Source organism: Chaetura pelagica, unplaced genomic scaffold (genome assembly GCF_000747805.2).
Source record: "Chaetura pelagica isolate M959 unplaced genomic scaffold, ChaPel_1.0 scaffold518, whole genome shotgun sequence".
In the NCBI taxonomy this organism is placed as follows: Eukaryota; Metazoa; Chordata; class Aves; order Apodiformes; family Apodidae; genus Chaetura; species Chaetura pelagica.
Genome location: NW_009954308.1, coordinates 197482 through 212772, shown reverse-complemented (window position 1 = coordinate 212772; position 15291 = coordinate 197482). Strand labels below are relative to the sequence as shown.

Below are 15291 nucleotides of genomic sequence, written 5' to 3'. Positions count from 1 at the left end.
CTCTTTCCCAGCTTTTTTCTTGAGCTGGAGGTTTTTTTTAAGTCATCTCATTGATTTGCCTGGGCCGGAAAGTTCCCCGGTTTGTGTTGTGTTGGTTTTTTTTAATACATAATGGTAATAAAGAAATATCCCATGAAATTGCCCCCTGGCTGTGGGTCAGACATGCAGCATGGATGGCTCAGCCCCTCAGCAGATGTTTGTACATGCAATTGTGCCTGGCAAGGGCAGCTCTGCTGCTGAGGAAATGAATTTCAGCAACAGGCTGAACATGGGGGTAGCCACGGGGCTTTGCTTTTAGTGGGGTAAAAGGGCTCTTGGCCTCGTGCTTCGCAGATGTAGCTGTTCAGTTTGATTTTCCTCGAGGATTGACACCTTGAAAAGAAATCCCTCGTGTACGTGGAGCCTCCCTGTGGTTTGGTTTGTTGGGAGTTGGGTTTTTTTTTGCTTCTTTAGTCACCTGGTTTCTCAGAGGGGAGGATTCCCTCCTTGGCAGAGCAGAAAACTAACCTACTTTAATATATTAAGGAACCAGGTGGCTTATGAATACCCTGATGTGGCTGCTAATTGTTTTCTCTCCGGGTGGGAACAAGCCGTGCTGGGCACCATTCACTGCCCTCTGTGGGAAGGGTGTTAATTGGGCTTTTTTGGATAGTTTTTTCTGAACCCAGAGGTGGCTGTTTTTAAACTCGAGGTGCTGTTAATTCCTCAGCATCCCCCAAAGAGCCACAAAGGCGGGGTGGGAATGGAGGTGTAACAGAGATGGGAGGGCGATGCAGGGAGGAGAGAGAGAGAGAAGGAGCATCCCCGGGAGCATCCTCGTGTGAAATAATTAGCCCGATTGTCCGCTTCCTCGGCAACGGGGAGGCTTGAATGGATGTGAAGTGATGCCTTCATCTGGCCTTTTGATGGCGATCCATGCAATTGCTGTCACGCTGCACGTCTCTCACGTAGGGGCTGCGAAAGTCAAGTCGTCGCAGGCGGCGGGATGGGCAGAGCTAGAAAAGGGGAGGGGGCTCGGTGGGGGATGCTGGAGGAGGGAAGGGGCCGCCCCTGCCTTGCTCTCTCTCTCTCCTGTGGCTCCGGTTGGGTGGACCAGGGCGTATGGAATGACATCTCGGTGATGCACGCAGAGACACGGCCCGGGTGCATCCGTGAAGGTGTCGGGGAGTTCCAAAGGGAAGAAGCTGGAAAAAGGGAATGTAGGACTAACGCAGGACATGTGGGTGAGTGGGAGGCACGGGGGAATGCTTTTTACCAGGAGGCAATAAAAATGTCTGAAGTGGGGAGGCAGCTATTTTATCTAACTTTATATAGGAGCAAATTTCCTTTCCTTTGTTTTTCCTTCCCCCCACTCTGGCGGGGTATGGGAGCTCGTCACCGATGGATCTTTAGCAGATAGGAGGCACAAGTGACAAGCTACTTCTAAGTATCCTGACTGAGCCTTTTGAAAGTCCTCCCTGCCCTTGACTTACCTGGGTAGATAAGGAGTGATGAATGTGCATTGAAATCCCGGGTAGCTTTAGCTTTCCAGCAGCGGTGAAAAGAAATGATGAATTGGGTCTTTGTGAAGCACTGGGAGCAAAACACTGGTTTATTTCATCCCTGATTCTAAGTTTCCTGAAAGCTTTTGTGATTGGGTTTAGGATCAGGTTCCTGATAAGGAGGTGCATGCTTGATGCTCTGGTGTTTAGGGAAGTGCTTTCCTGGTCTAAACAGACCCATCTAAACAGATGGTTTGTCACTGATTCAAGGGGAGCCTGAGTCTGTCCCTACAGGTGTTTTAACTCCTTCAGTACTCTTGGGGGGTGGCATGTGTCCTCACATCAGCTCTGAGACTGTCTCAGATGTCTGGAGCCAAAGGGGCATGAACAGTACCTAGCATTGTCCCTGGCATCTCAGAGAGCTATTATTTTGATGGCTCCAAAGCCCCTCTACTCTCTTGAGATCCTCTGTCCTCTGGCAGGTAGGGAAATGAGTTTCTTTATTCAGGTATTATTCCTCCCTCCCTCCCTTTTTTTAATACGTGGTTTGGTTTGGTTTGGACTTGCACCCATAGGTTGTTTGAGGATGTGAAACTGTTAGAGAGGAAAAGAACGATTCTCCTGGATATGTTGCACAGCCACAGTGTTACCCCCAGCACACAAAATCAGCTCTTGCTGCTGAAATGAGTGGAGAGCTGGTCCAGGTTTTTGAAACGTGGCACCAGGGATGCAGGTCACACAGAGGGAGAAAGTGTGAGGGCAGCTCCAGCCTGAGGAATGTGAAATATTTAGAAAAGGAAAAAAAAAAAGCCTCTTTTAGATAGTTTTCTCATCTCTTGCCTGCTGAGTCTGCTTTGTTGAGACAGCCAAACAGATGATGGGTGGTTGTTCTGAGCACCAGTGCTGTCGCTCTTCCTTGGGGCCTTAATTTAACTGTTGGATTTAGTATTTGGTTTTTTTTCAATTAGTAGAGGAAGGAAATCCCATATGCTTTGCATGCTCTCTGGATACCCCTCTGTTTTCCCTTCCCAAATTTACACAGAGAAAAATCTACCCCAACCCACTGCCCTGCCCCCACCCCCGGGGCAGCTCCTCATCCCCACATCACTTTGCTCTGTTCCCTGGTCCCACCTATGGGCAGCTGGAACGGGCAGACTTCTCCACCCACCCCATAATTAAGCTGCTTTTGATGGCTCTGCCACCAGCCGCTCAATCCCTGCATTCCTTTCCCATGAGGTGGCTGGGTGGATTGATGTGTGGGTGAGAAATCCCCCCCAGGGTCTCCCTGGAGGGCTCTTGTCTGTCACACAGGGGCGGCATGAAAGGCGACTGGCTAATCCAAATTCCATTAGGCATCGTTAAGATCTTCCATTCCTCGGACTTCAAGCACTTGGCTTTATGCCTTGGCTTTTCCTGTGTGCAGCACCACGTGAAAAGTGATTCTGGAGGGCAAAGCCTGGGGAGGAGCAAGGATGTTGCCATGTGGTCCATGGTGTGTGTGGTACAGATAATCCAGATACATCCCATGGTGCTGGGACCAGGTTGTGAATGACTTAAAAAAAAATACATATTCCAGCAATTTTCTGCAAACTGAACCAGGAATTTACTTTCTAAAGGATTTATGGAGGGAGAAGTGATTCACCTGGGAAGCCTGGCAGCTAATTTGTCTGCATTTTGGCCATGCTGTTTGGGTGAATTGGAGAGTGAGTTTTTCTCTCCACTTGCCAAGCCATTACTAAGTGATGCCACTGGATTTATTTCCAGCTGTTTGACATGGAATCTCTTCCATGTCAAACTAAAAAAACCCAGCTTAAAGCAGGTTTATGAGGAAAAAGGGATAAGTTACTCTTAGTATCTGCTTTTAAATGCTGGTGGTTCTTACAGTCCTTGGGCCCTGCTTGTCTTCAGAAAAAAAAAACCAAAACAGTTGCATTCACATGTGTATTCACAAGTTAGCAAAAGTTTATGCAAGTTTCTTTACAGGTGAAGATCTTCATGCAGACCTAGTATTTCAGCACAGCCTCTGCAAGGACTGCACCAAAGTCCTTGGCTATTCTCCAAGTTTCCAGAGAATCAGTCAAGCCACAAGAACGTAGTGTTGTGGTTGCCTTAGTTTTTGTTTTGCAAATGGGGAAACTGAGGCAGAGAAGTCTTGCAGAAAGGCCAGGGCAGCTGCTGGCTCCTTGGCTACTTTGCAGCCATTAGGATGTTTTCTTGCTGTGGCCCCAGGTGGAGTTTCCTCCTCAAGGTTTTGGTTGTCCAGGTTTATGAGAGGGATGCACAGGACACATTACAGAGATGATGTTGTACAAGGAGTAGAGGCTTTAGGTTTAGTTTAGCTGCTGGGTTTTGTTTAGCTGCTAAAGGGCTTGAGAAGGCTGGATCAAGAGCAAGGGCCTTGTAGGCTGGAGGACTAACAGCTTCTCATGTTGTGCTTCCTCCTCCTTGCAGCCTGTGGGCCACAGCTTGCCAACTCCCCCACTGTGATAGTGATGGTTGGCCTCCCAGCCCGTGGGAAGACCTACATCTCCAAGAAGCTGACTCGCTACCTCAACTGGATCGGTGTTCCAACAAAAGGTGAGGCTTTCACTGGCTGCCTGGGCAAAACATGTAGTCTGGGTTCTTGGGAGATGCTCAAGGAGCTTAGTCCCTTGAGGAGTAAAAGGTCGTGAGGGATCTTTTCTTAAATCTCATGGGCCAAATATCCATGTTGTCCTGTCGCTTCTGCTGCAGTCCAGGTTCTTCTTCACTTTGAAGAGTAAGGGATGTCTCTGAGCCTTTTGCTCTGAAGATGTCACTTTTTGGCAGGTTGCTGGCAAGTGTTACCTGCAGGGGTTGCACAGCTGAGTTGAGCTGTGCTGATGCTCACTTCTGGTTTTGATGGTCTCTCCTTTCCCATGCAGTTTTCAACGTTGGGGAGTATCGCCGTGAGGCGGTGAAGCATTACAGCTCCTATGACTTCTTCCGTCCTGACAATGAGGAGGCCATGAAAGTCAGGAGGTAAGTGTGAGCCCTGCATCTGGCCTCATACCCAGGTCCCAAATGGGTGGTGAAACCCCTGGTTGGCAGTGGGGTTACCAAGCTTGTGATAGAAAAGCTGGGCTCTAGTGGGGATTTCCCTGCCCGCATAAGGAGGGGCCTGACTTGGGCACCAAGAGCTGAAGACTGAAGTTGTCAAGGTTTGGTACCTTCAGGGTCACCAATGCATCCTCCATCAGTGGTATAATAGACTCATAGAATATCAAGTTGGAAGGGACTTCAAGGATCATCTAGCCCCACATTGTTCAGGAATCTACCACTTCCCTAAGGAGATTATTCCAGTGTCAATCTGTTGTCATAATGGAAAATTATCTTCTGGTATCCAATTGGGATCTCCCCAGGAGTAATTTGTGCCCATTACCCATCTCCTTTTTCCATGTGACCCCTTGTAAAAAGGGAGTCTTCTTGGTAGCCACCATTTTTAAGTACTGGAACATGGCAATAAGGTCTTTTCTAAGCCTTTTCTTTAGGTTGAACAAACCCAGTTCTCTCAGCTTCTCCTTGCACCCCAAGTTCACCTTCAGGCTCAGTGATGTAGGGTATGAGGTCAGCCATGAGGTTTGGCCTTCACTTCTTTATCTGCCATTGCCTCTGCTGTGAAGACCAGGGTGCCTCTTGGCACATGTGGCTCTTGTGTGTCTGGCAGACCAAGGATGTCTTTTTTAGATCTCCGTGGGATAAGGGGGGAGGTGGCAAGGAGGACCTGCAAAGCCTTCCCTCCTTTGTGGGGATCTGTGCTGGGGTTGAGAGCATCTCTGAGGGCATCAGGACCATGGGCCTCTTGTCTCTTTTGCAGACAATGTGCCCTGGCTGCCTTGAGGGATGTCAAGCTCTACCTGACAGAGGAGGCTGGCCAGATTGCGGTAAGCTCAGAGATGTGCTCCACAGGCTTTTATCAGCAGTCCTGGTCCTGAAGGTGCTGTGCCCTGTGCAGTTGGCTCTGCAGTTCCTTCTCTGAGGAAGGGCACAGTGGGAAACCAGGCCCTCTTGGTACTAATTAAAATCTTCGCTTTTAAAGGTTTTTGATGCCACCAACACCACACGTGAGAGGAGAGGGATGATCCTAAACTTTGCCAAAGAAAATGGGTTCAAGGTTTGTACCATCAGGCTGCTGTTCTGTATTGCAAATTTTTTTCCGTTCTTCTCCACTAACATGTTGTCCTGATGATGCTTCTGCACAAGGGGAATTTCACTGCTCTGTTTGCTCAAAAATATGAAACTCTTCCCTTGTTCATAATCCTGAACCCTGGAGAAGGAAAGAAGGGGAGTGGGACAGAGGGGAGGCTCTCTGGTCAAGGAGGGAGGAGGTTGGGTTGGTCAAGGAGCTGGTTGACTGCTCAAGAACTTACTGCTGGCCTACACTGAGCTTTGTTTTGCTTTGCAGGTGTTCTTCATTGAGTCAGTCTGCAATGATCCCACTGTAGTTGCCACCAATGTTATGGTAAGCATGGACAGGTCTTGTTTTATCTTGTGGAAGATTTTCTACCTGTGCTCAGTTTGTTTCTTATCACAATGTCTTGACAGAATTAACTGAAGATTAGGAGGTTTTTACCTTTTTATGATGTATTTTATTTGTCCTGGGATGAGAAAGGAGCTGTTATCTCCCAGGGCCACCTGGAGTTATAGAAAAGTTGTAGTGGCCTTTCCCCAGTTCCCTTCCATGCTCTCTGCATTTCTGTTTACCTGTAACTTGAGATCAGGAAAAGAAAGATATCAAGATGCTTTGACCTCCCCAAAGTCCCACTTTTTGGAAGTGATGGGTGTGATCAGGGGTTTAAATCCCATCAGAGAGCAGTCTGACTTGGTGTCTTCAGTCACATCCAGCTTCCCCAAAGCAATTGGGGTCTGCTTTGAGGAGGATAACACTTTGGCTTGGAGGCATCTTGTCTGGCAGAGCAGCATAAAACATTGCTTCCTGGCTCCTTTGGTAACTGTTGGGTCTCTTTACTTCCCACCAGCAGAAGAGCTCCTTTGCCCATTAGGCTTAGCTAGAGCAGGCAGATGTTAATGAGTCTCTCTAGGCATAACTGACTTCAATAAAAGTGTCTTTTCCTCTGCTGGGCTCTGTTCCAGCCTTATCTCCAATTGTACATCTGAGCCTTGTGCGTTTTGTGGTGTCTGGGAATGTGTTGCAGGATACCCACAGTCTGTGAAAGGGTTTTAGAAGGGTTTGGCTCTACCCTGGGATGGGCTTCACATGGTGTTTGGTGGGAGCTAGAGGGTGGCTTTCTAGTGGAATGTGTCCCTGCCTATGACAGCGGGGTTGGAAGTAGATTATATTTAAGGTCCCTTCCAACCAGATCATTCTATGGTAATTTTGCTCCTTCTGGGAACTGGTGTCCCATGACTAACAATCAGCTTTTGGGAGGTTGCACACAGCCTTGTCCCTGATGCTAATAAAATGCACACTTTGCTGTATCTTTTTTTCCTTCTTTGTTATCCTTTGCAGCACCCTGAAGCTGAATTTCTTTGGAGTATTTAAGCCCTTTATTTAGAAATTAGTGCTTGGAGGGGGAGGAAATGGACCACTAGCTACATTTTGCTCCTCAGGACATTGCAGATGAATGGTGCTTTTAGTGCTGAGATCAGAGCAGCAAATATGCTGCTGGCCTGGGGCGTTGCTGCACATCTTGTTCATTTATGTTATCCTGGAGGTTTCAGGATTGCTTGTGAAGTTCCTAATGTGTTATCACTGCTGCTCCAACCCAGATCTTCAGGAAGAACAGCCTGTGAGAGTAGTTCAGGCAGTCCATGAGCGTTCAGGGTATTCACATTGTCCATTTCTAGAATCTTTTGGTCCAGTAGCTTGTAACAAATACACAGAAAGGACTTGGATGTTGTTATCCTGCTGCCTCAGATAGTGGAGAGCCAGGTTAACCTCAGTTTCCTAGGAGCTTTATTCACTCAAAAGGCCTGGGACAACACCTTGGACTTCCCATCCTTGGTTTGAGCTGTTTAAACCTAATTCTTTTGTTTTGCCATGAAGTTCAGTTTTCCCACTGTGTGAGATGCTTCCCCAACTCTTGGAAGGATGGGAGTGGACTGACATGCTTCTCTACCTGTCATGGATATCAGAGTTTCTCACCTTGTTCTTGGTTTTGGAGCCACATTGCTTCTTTTCTGTCTTCTCATGGTTGTAAAGAGGCTCAGCCAATAGTTTGGCAGGACTTGGAGATCTGAGATTAACAAGGCCTGGCTTGGAAAGCTTCCTAACCCTTCTCTTTGTGGCATGTTTTCTCTTCTGCCACAGGAAGTAAAATTGTCCAGCCCTGATTACCGAGACTGTAATTCAACCGATGCCATGGAGGACTTCATGAAGAGGATCAATTGTTACCAAGCCAGTTACCAGCCACTTGACCCTGATAACTATGACCGGTAAGAGATTTGCTGATTTCTGACTTGGCTAAAACGCCTTTCTTCTTCTAAGAGAGGAGTAATGAAGTGTGGAGCTATATTTCACTTTGTCTTCAAATACGTGACTGCATTAGCATAATGTATGGACAAGCCTCACCACAAATTCAAGCTTCTGCCATGAAAATTCTGGTTTTCCTCAGGCCTGTGCCAGAGTGTAGGACATTGAAACCTTCCTGTGCTCTTCTGGGCTCAGATATGCTGGTTTCAGCCTTGTTCTGCAAGTCTAAATACAGAGCTTGGAAAAGCACTTGGGTTTGAGTGTTTCTGAGGTCCTTTTGTCGTTGTCCCAGTTAAAGGAAAGGGCTGCTTGGACGGGCTCAAACCACAAGGCTGAACAAACCCTGTGGTTTCCACCTAGTTGTGTGACCTGGGAAGACCTTTGCTGTCCTTCATGACCGTGCAGGCACCTCCCAGCCTTTCCACTGCTCACAAATAGGTCCATGTGCCCTGTGTGGATTATCTCAGTCCTGGGGGACGGACATGCTTCCTGCTTGTCCAGTTTAATCCTCTTTACTACTGCAAGGAGGAATGGTGATTACACTGGTATTACTTAGCTCTCCTCAAATCACTGTTACCTGTTGGCTCGCCATTGAAAATAGCCTGCAGGAAATCCTGTTAGCTGGGTGATTATGTTGACTGAGAGACCTCACAAGGCTGTTTTTTGAGGCTGGCATTTTTTTTGTTTTTTTCCTGCTTTCTCCACTGGCAACCCCCTCACCCCTGCTGTGCTTTCCCTAGGGAGCTTTCTCTCATCAAAGTCATCGATGTTGGCCGGCGGTTCCTGGTCAACAGGGTTCAGGATCACATCCAGAGCAGGATTGTTTACTACCTGATGAACATCCATGTCCAGCCCCGCACCATTTATCTCTGTCGGCATGGTGAGAGTGACTTCAACCTCAAGGGGAGGATTGGAGGTGACTCGGGTCTCTCCAACAGGGGCAAGAAGGTAAGGGGGAAGGAATTACGGCTTCTAGGAGTCATTTTGGCTGTAGCAGATGCCATGCATTGAGTTAAGTGTATATTTATTGACAGCTGGGGTGCTTGGAGGATCCAGACTGCTGGTTAAATTTGGGCATGGCCTCAAAACATGACTTTCCAGCCATCAGCGTTGCACGTAGGCTTGTATGTAGGTAGGGGTTAACAGGGGCTGGTCTGCAGAAATCTGTAGGCCAGAAGAGTATGAGTATCTTAATCACTTGGTTCAGACCTTGCACAGGCAGGGCAGGATGTAGAAGGCCTGCTGCCACCCTTTGGTGGGGATAGCCATCTCCAAGAGTGCTTCCAAACTGCTCCCTACTTGATTTCTTCAAAGACATGGTCAAATGTGCTGCTTCAAGGCTCACTAGAGCATTTTGAAGCCCAAATAGATTAATTTGACGTGTGACTATTATCAGGGACTACAGAATCTAAATGACAGGCAGACCTGTGGTTGGGGGTGGCCAGGGACCTTCCACAGCATTGCAGCAGAACCCAAGTTGTGGTGTTTGTTTCTTGGATGCTGAAGTTCTGCGATGACATTAGGTGGCTGCTTTCTCTTCTGCTTTCTTTCTGTTCTCATACTCCCAGCTTTCAGGGATCAATGAGGGTGTGGCTGCTCTTCACCTCAGAGCAGAAGGCTTAGGCAAATGAGGTCCTAGAGGAGAACCTTCCCCTTTACTGGGAATCAAGGAATGAGGCCTGTTGGAAAGCTGTGCATCAGGAATCAACCTCTTTTTTTTTTTTTTTTATGTCCCACAGTTTGCACTGGCACTGAACAAGTTTGTTGAGGAGCAGAACCTGAAGGACCTCAAAGTCTGGACCAGCCAACTGAAGAGGACCATCCAAACTGCAGAAGCTCTCCAACTGCAGTATGAGCAGTGGAAGGCACTCAATGAAATCGATGCTGTAAGTATCTTTGATTGCAGGAGGGACAGCAGGATCATGCTGGTGGCTGCTTGGCAGGGAGGTGATAGCACCAGCCTTTGCACTTCTGCCTGCATTTCACCTTTTGTGGGGACATTTCCTTCTGTGGGAATTGTACTTCTGCAGTACTCACAACTTTGCTTCTAATCTTGGTTCTGTCTTCTGCTGATGATTCAAGATGTTGGCTCATATTAGCAAATTAAAATGATATTTGCTTGGAGCTGCTCTGTAGCTGAGCACTCAGGGGGGTTGCAGGTGATCACTTTGGATCACCTTTGGATCACAGGTCTTGCATCTTGGGTGTGCTGATTTTTTTTTTTTTTAATTTATTTAAGCATGTCTAGTAACCTCTTGGATGTCCTGTTCTGGCAGGGGGTGTGTGAAGAAATGACATATGAAGAAATCAGGGATCAGCATCCAGAGGAGTTTGCATTGCGTGACCAGGATAAATATTACTACCGCTACCCCTCTGGGGAGGTAGGTCTGCTAGGGACCTTCAGGGATGGGACTCTTACTTTAAACATGGCCTTCTTGTCTTTGTGCTGTCCTCTACAGTCAGAGCAGAGGAGCAACAAGTGCTCCAAGAAACTAGAATCAAGGAGAGTCAGGGCTCCCATTTACCTTTTGTATTGAGCTCTTGTGAAATGGTGGTACATGAAGATCTCATTAAGCAATACAGAGCTTAATAGGAAGCTGGTAGGATGGCTTCCTTCTCTTCTGACCAGAAGTTGCTGTATTCTAGAGAAGGCTGACAATAAGGCTTTGTTGAACTTTGCTTGGTTTTAGCAGTAATTATGGTGGCTTGGTTTGGTCAAGGGCATGAAATCAATAGATGGACCAAGACAAGGACCATTTTTTTCTTGCAAGGTTCTTGTTGTCTTGATTTTGTCTTCTCTCCTTTCCCTTCCTCTGTCTCAGTCCTACCAAGATCTGGTGCAGCGCCTAGAGCCAGTCATCATGGAGCTGGAGAGACAAGAGAATGTCCTTGTCATATGTCACCAGGCTGTCATGCGCTGTCTGCTGGCATACTTCCTGGACAAGAGTGCAGGTGAGCTCCCTGTCCCTGGAAAGGGCATTGGTCCTCCTGGCAGAGGGGTGATGGACAGACCTGAGGAGATGAGAGAGATGCTCAGGTCTGTGCAGGACCTGTAGCATGCATCTCTCTGCTGTGGGATGGCCTTAGCTGTTGATGAAGATGTCTAAGCCTGCTTTTCCAGAGGGGATGAGATAACCCTTCTGCTTTGCTTTCTCTGCAGATGAAATGCCCTACTTGAAATGTCCCCTTCACACAGTCTTGAAGCTGACCCCAGTGGCCTATGGTAAGTGGGGCCTTTCTACTAAACATGCCAAGGAATTCAGCTTGTACCTCCTGCTTGAATCTAAGCTGCCCCTGGGAAGAAGGGCAAGGGTCTGGGTTGGAGCACCTCATAGCATCCTCTGCCCATTGGGTTTTGCTGATGGTTCTTTTGTTTCCTTCTGCTCCGTTCTGCAGGCTGCCGGGTGGAGTCCATCTCGCTGAACATTGAAGCTGTCAACACCCACAGGGAACGGCCAGAGGTGAGTGTTGCTTTTCCTTAGAGCTGTCCCTTGGTGTCCCCTTCCTTTCCCCTGTGGTCAGCTGGCACCAAGGACACCTGGGGTGGGCATGGGGAGATTGCTCAGCTGGGCACCTCTGTGCTGCTTGAGGACTGGAGCATCACATCAGTTCTTGCTCTGGAAGATGTGGCCAGTCTAGGGTTTTCCAAGGGAAAAGGACTGTTGCACATGCCTGCTTCCCTATCTTGTCCAGATTAAAGCTGGCACAGGAACAACTCCTCCCTGGTCTTTGCCCTGTGCAGTCATCTGCTCACCTGAGTGGGGAATGGAGCCGTGGATGGAGAAGGTGACTTCTTCCAGGTCTCCCAACTGGCTGGCACAGCCCAGGCTTAACACCTTGCACAACATCTCCTGCCTTTGTGGGTTTTTTCCTGGCATGCCCGCAGTTTGTGTGGCTACCAGAGTGTGCTGTTCAGTAGGAGGGGATGTGGCAGTGCTGGGGGTGCTGCAGGGAGACCCTTGTATGGAGGAAAGCCCCTATAAGGTCAGGTCCACTTGCCTTATGCTCCATTGGGAGCTTGGAGGCCAAAGCAGGAGGATGCCAGCTGGGTAGCCATCCAAGGGGAACCCTAGAGACCCTGGCAGTGCCTGTGTCCCAGCTGCTGGGATCTTTCCAACTTGTGTGTCATGACAATGGAGCTTGGCTGGATGATGGATGGTCAGAGCCATCCCCTTTTGGCCTGCATCTCCATTCCTTTCCTTCCCAACCTCGGCGGGTGGCAGCATCTGAGTTGCTTCTCCCTCCCCATGGCTGTAGGGGGAAGCTGGTCCTTCTCCCAGCCATGGGAGCCTTGATGCTCTCCTCCACCACCTTCTCTGGGGCTGGCAGGAGAGCTGTGGGCAGAATGGAGTGAGACACGTGTGAACTGCTTGGGTCCCTCTGCTTGGCTGCTGTCCCTCCATCCCACCTCGCTTGAGTTGGAGCTTGGCACGGTGCTGACCCTTGCTGGCTGCTCTGCCCCCACTTCCCAAATCTTCCTGACAGCCCAGGCTGGCTTATCTTCCCTTGTCTTGCTTTCACACCTCTCCCTGGGTCAGAGGGGTGGGCTTGGAGGAGGAAACTGATGGGCACCTCTTTCTGTCATGCAAAGTTGTGGCTTTGGATTGCTTCTGGGTTATTTTTATCTGTAGTGACTTATTTTTTGTGTGAGCAGAGCTCAGGTGAGGAAAGAAAGCCTGTCTTGCTTCTCAGTGCCTTATTGGGGTTTTTTCATCCCCTTTTTGGGGAGATCAAGCTGCGTCCTCAAACTTTTTGTATTAGGGGTTTGTTTTTTTCCAGAGTCCAGATCCTTTGCACACTGACAGTGATTGTGGGGGAGAGCAGAGGCTGCTTTAAGAAGGAAAAAACACCTGATTCCAAACAACCTGCTCCTTTTTTTTTTTTTCCTTTATAACTGTCGCCTTCTTCCTTTTTTTATTTTCTTTTTTGTTTACTTTTTTTTTCTTTGTCTCACTCTTAATTTAGGAAGCAAAGAAGGGACCTAACCCGCTCATGAGACGTAATAGCGTTACCCCTCTAGCAAGCCCAGAGCCCACCAAAAAACCTCGCATCAACAGCTTTGAGGAGCATGTGGCTGTTTCTTCTGCCCTGCCAGGCTGTGTTCCTCAGGAAGTGCCCACGCAGCTGCCGGGACAAGTTAGTTGAACTCTCTTTTTGGTTTTGGTTGGTTTTTGGTTGTTTTTTTCTTTTCATTTGGCTTGTTTTTCTTCTGTTGTTGTCATTATTCTTGTGGTTTTACTGTTTGTTGTCCTCCTGTTGCTCCTGAAGCTGGGGGTCAGCTTGCTCTTGTTGTAACCTGTGCTGCTATCTCTGAGATGCATCTTTCTCCCATGTTTGCTGTCCCTCCTTTCCTTGGGCTGGTTTTAGGAGCACTCCTGCAAAAGGTTACTTGTTGATTCTCTCTTGGGACTTGAGAGTGTTGTAAACCCTTTGATGTCCTAGTTGTGTGTAGTGCCTTCACCATCTGGCATTGTGGTGTCAAACCCTTGGGGAACCACATCTTTAGACTGAAGGGCTCGTGCTCCTGGATGTGCTCAGCTCCAATGTAGACCTGGGCATTGTGATAGAGCAAGTGTTCTTGTGCTTCCCTGGAGGAAATGCCAGGATCTGTCTTTGGCTGGAGGGGTCTCCTCCTTCCTGGAGAAACAGGCAAAATGGACCCAAAAATAAGCAGAAGCCTCTTGTCATGATGAGCCTGGTTGCCTTCTGTAGCCCTGGGTGAAACCTGATGGGTAGTTGCTGTGGTGCTCATGTCCTTTCCTCTTTCATCCACCTGTGGGAGTGGAAAGAGACTTTGCTGGACACTTCTCCAGGAACAAAACCTCCCTCCCTGTGCTCGTTAAGGAGCTGGGGTGGTACTGGAGAAGCAGCATAGAAATACCAGAGCCCCTTCACCATGTTGCCCTTCCCACCAGCTGCCTGTTGGATCTTGCCTGTCTTGCTGAGCCCCTCTTTGCATTGTATGTGTTGTCTGTTGTCCTCATGCCCCTCTCTGGGCAGGTTAGGAAAGCTGCTGTGCTCCTCTGATAGCTCTGCTCGGTGGCTGCTTTGCATGAGCCTTCCCACCTCAGCAAGCACTTGGCAGCTCAGTCTGTCTCCCATTTTTTTGGGGCTCCACTCAGGCTGGTTGAGTCTTGCAGCAAACCCTCTGCCAGCTTTGGGTTTGGAAGCTCTTGCTGTTTGGGTGCCCCTCCCTGCTGTCTGGTGTCCTTGGTCTCGTGCGGCGTTACTGACACCTTTCCATTCTCTCTGTCTCTCTGCAGCCTTTACTAGGGAAGGCATGTCTGTAAGTACCTTCTTGCCTTACTCCCCCTTCTCACCCTCTTCCCATGTCTCTTGACATCCCACCAGTTTTGTTGTTGCTGTGAAAATTGGCTGGGGCATGGACTTCTTGGAGTGAATGTTTCTTGGGGGTGGGATTTGTATATATCTCAGGAAAAGTAAAGAGGAGACTGGTTCTGCTTTGTCCAACCCCTAAGTATCATCACCTCAGTAAATGTCCCAATTGTTCTGCCCAGAGAAGTTGTGTGCCCCCTCCCTGAAATTGTTCAAGGACAGACTGGATGGGGCTTTGATTAACCTGGTCTAGTGGAAGGTGTCCTTACCCGTGGCAGGGGGGGTTGGAAGTAGATCTTTTAACATTCCTTCCAACCCAAACAGTCTATGATTTTGTTGGGAAATGATCACTTGCCATCTGTTGATGTCTAAATTCCCTTCTTCCTCCTTGAAAGTCATAAGAGGGGAGATGCAGTTGGGTTTTCCTGGGATTATCTCTACAATAGCACATTGTACTGTAGGTGATAGACCCAAGTGGTCTGTCCTTCCCAGGGGCTCCACTTTGTGCCTATGAGTGATGGTACCAGATTGATCTCTGAGAAGGTTTTGACCTATCAGGCCCCTATCAGGGTGTTAATGCCTATCTGGGAGCAGGAGTGTTTTTTCTGGACCTGGATTGATCTCAGATCCTGGCATTGGCAGTTCTGCCAACCTGGATTTTGAGTACAGTCTGCTTAGATACCTTGGGCAGAGTAGATGCAAAGATATGGTCCTCTAGCTGTAGTAAGGAAGCAAGATGCCTTCAGTATTTAACACACTAATTATAAAAAAGATCAAGACTCCATCAGTGTGGTTCAGTGCTATTAGATCCTTGTGTAACGGGCAGGGCAGTTTCTGGATAAATTTGAAGCCTTGGGACTTAATTCCAGCAGTGTCATTGAGTTGAGAGCAGCAGTTGTTGGAAGCTGTGCTCAAATGCCTTCTCAAAGACCAGGGAGACCTTGGGGCTGGGGTGGTGCCCAGGTGTCTTTTTTGACCACTGTAGACTAGCTGGAATTAGCCTATAAGCATCCCTGTCCTGGT

At 48.4% G+C, this 15291-nt stretch overlaps 1 protein-coding gene across 1 annotated transcript in view; it reads left to right on the top strand.

The window, feature by feature from the left end:
* Positions 1–14222, top strand: part of PFKFB3 (6-phosphofructo-2-kinase/fructose-2,6-biphosphatase 3) — an 18588-nt gene extending 4366 nt beyond the window's left edge. The window contains exons 2-15 of the mRNA XM_010003951.1: positions 3933–4058; positions 4385–4481; positions 5317–5383; positions 5539–5613; positions 5905–5961; positions 7771–7895; positions 8673–8880; positions 9672–9818; positions 10209–10313; positions 10755–10884; positions 11093–11155; positions 11329–11393; positions 12898–13068; positions 14196–14222. Of these exons, the coding sequence (XP_010002253.1) occupies positions 3933–4058; positions 4385–4481; positions 5317–5383; positions 5539–5613; positions 5905–5961; positions 7771–7895; positions 8673–8880; positions 9672–9818; positions 10209–10313; positions 10755–10884; positions 11093–11155; positions 11329–11393; positions 12898–13068; positions 14196–14222 (1463 nt within the window). The remainder of the gene's footprint in view (positions 1–3932; positions 4059–4384; positions 4482–5316; positions 5384–5538; positions 5614–5904; positions 5962–7770; positions 7896–8672; positions 8881–9671; positions 9819–10208; positions 10314–10754; positions 10885–11092; positions 11156–11328; positions 11394–12897; positions 13069–14195) is intronic.
* The last annotated feature ends 1069 nt before the right edge of the window (positions 14223–15291 follow it).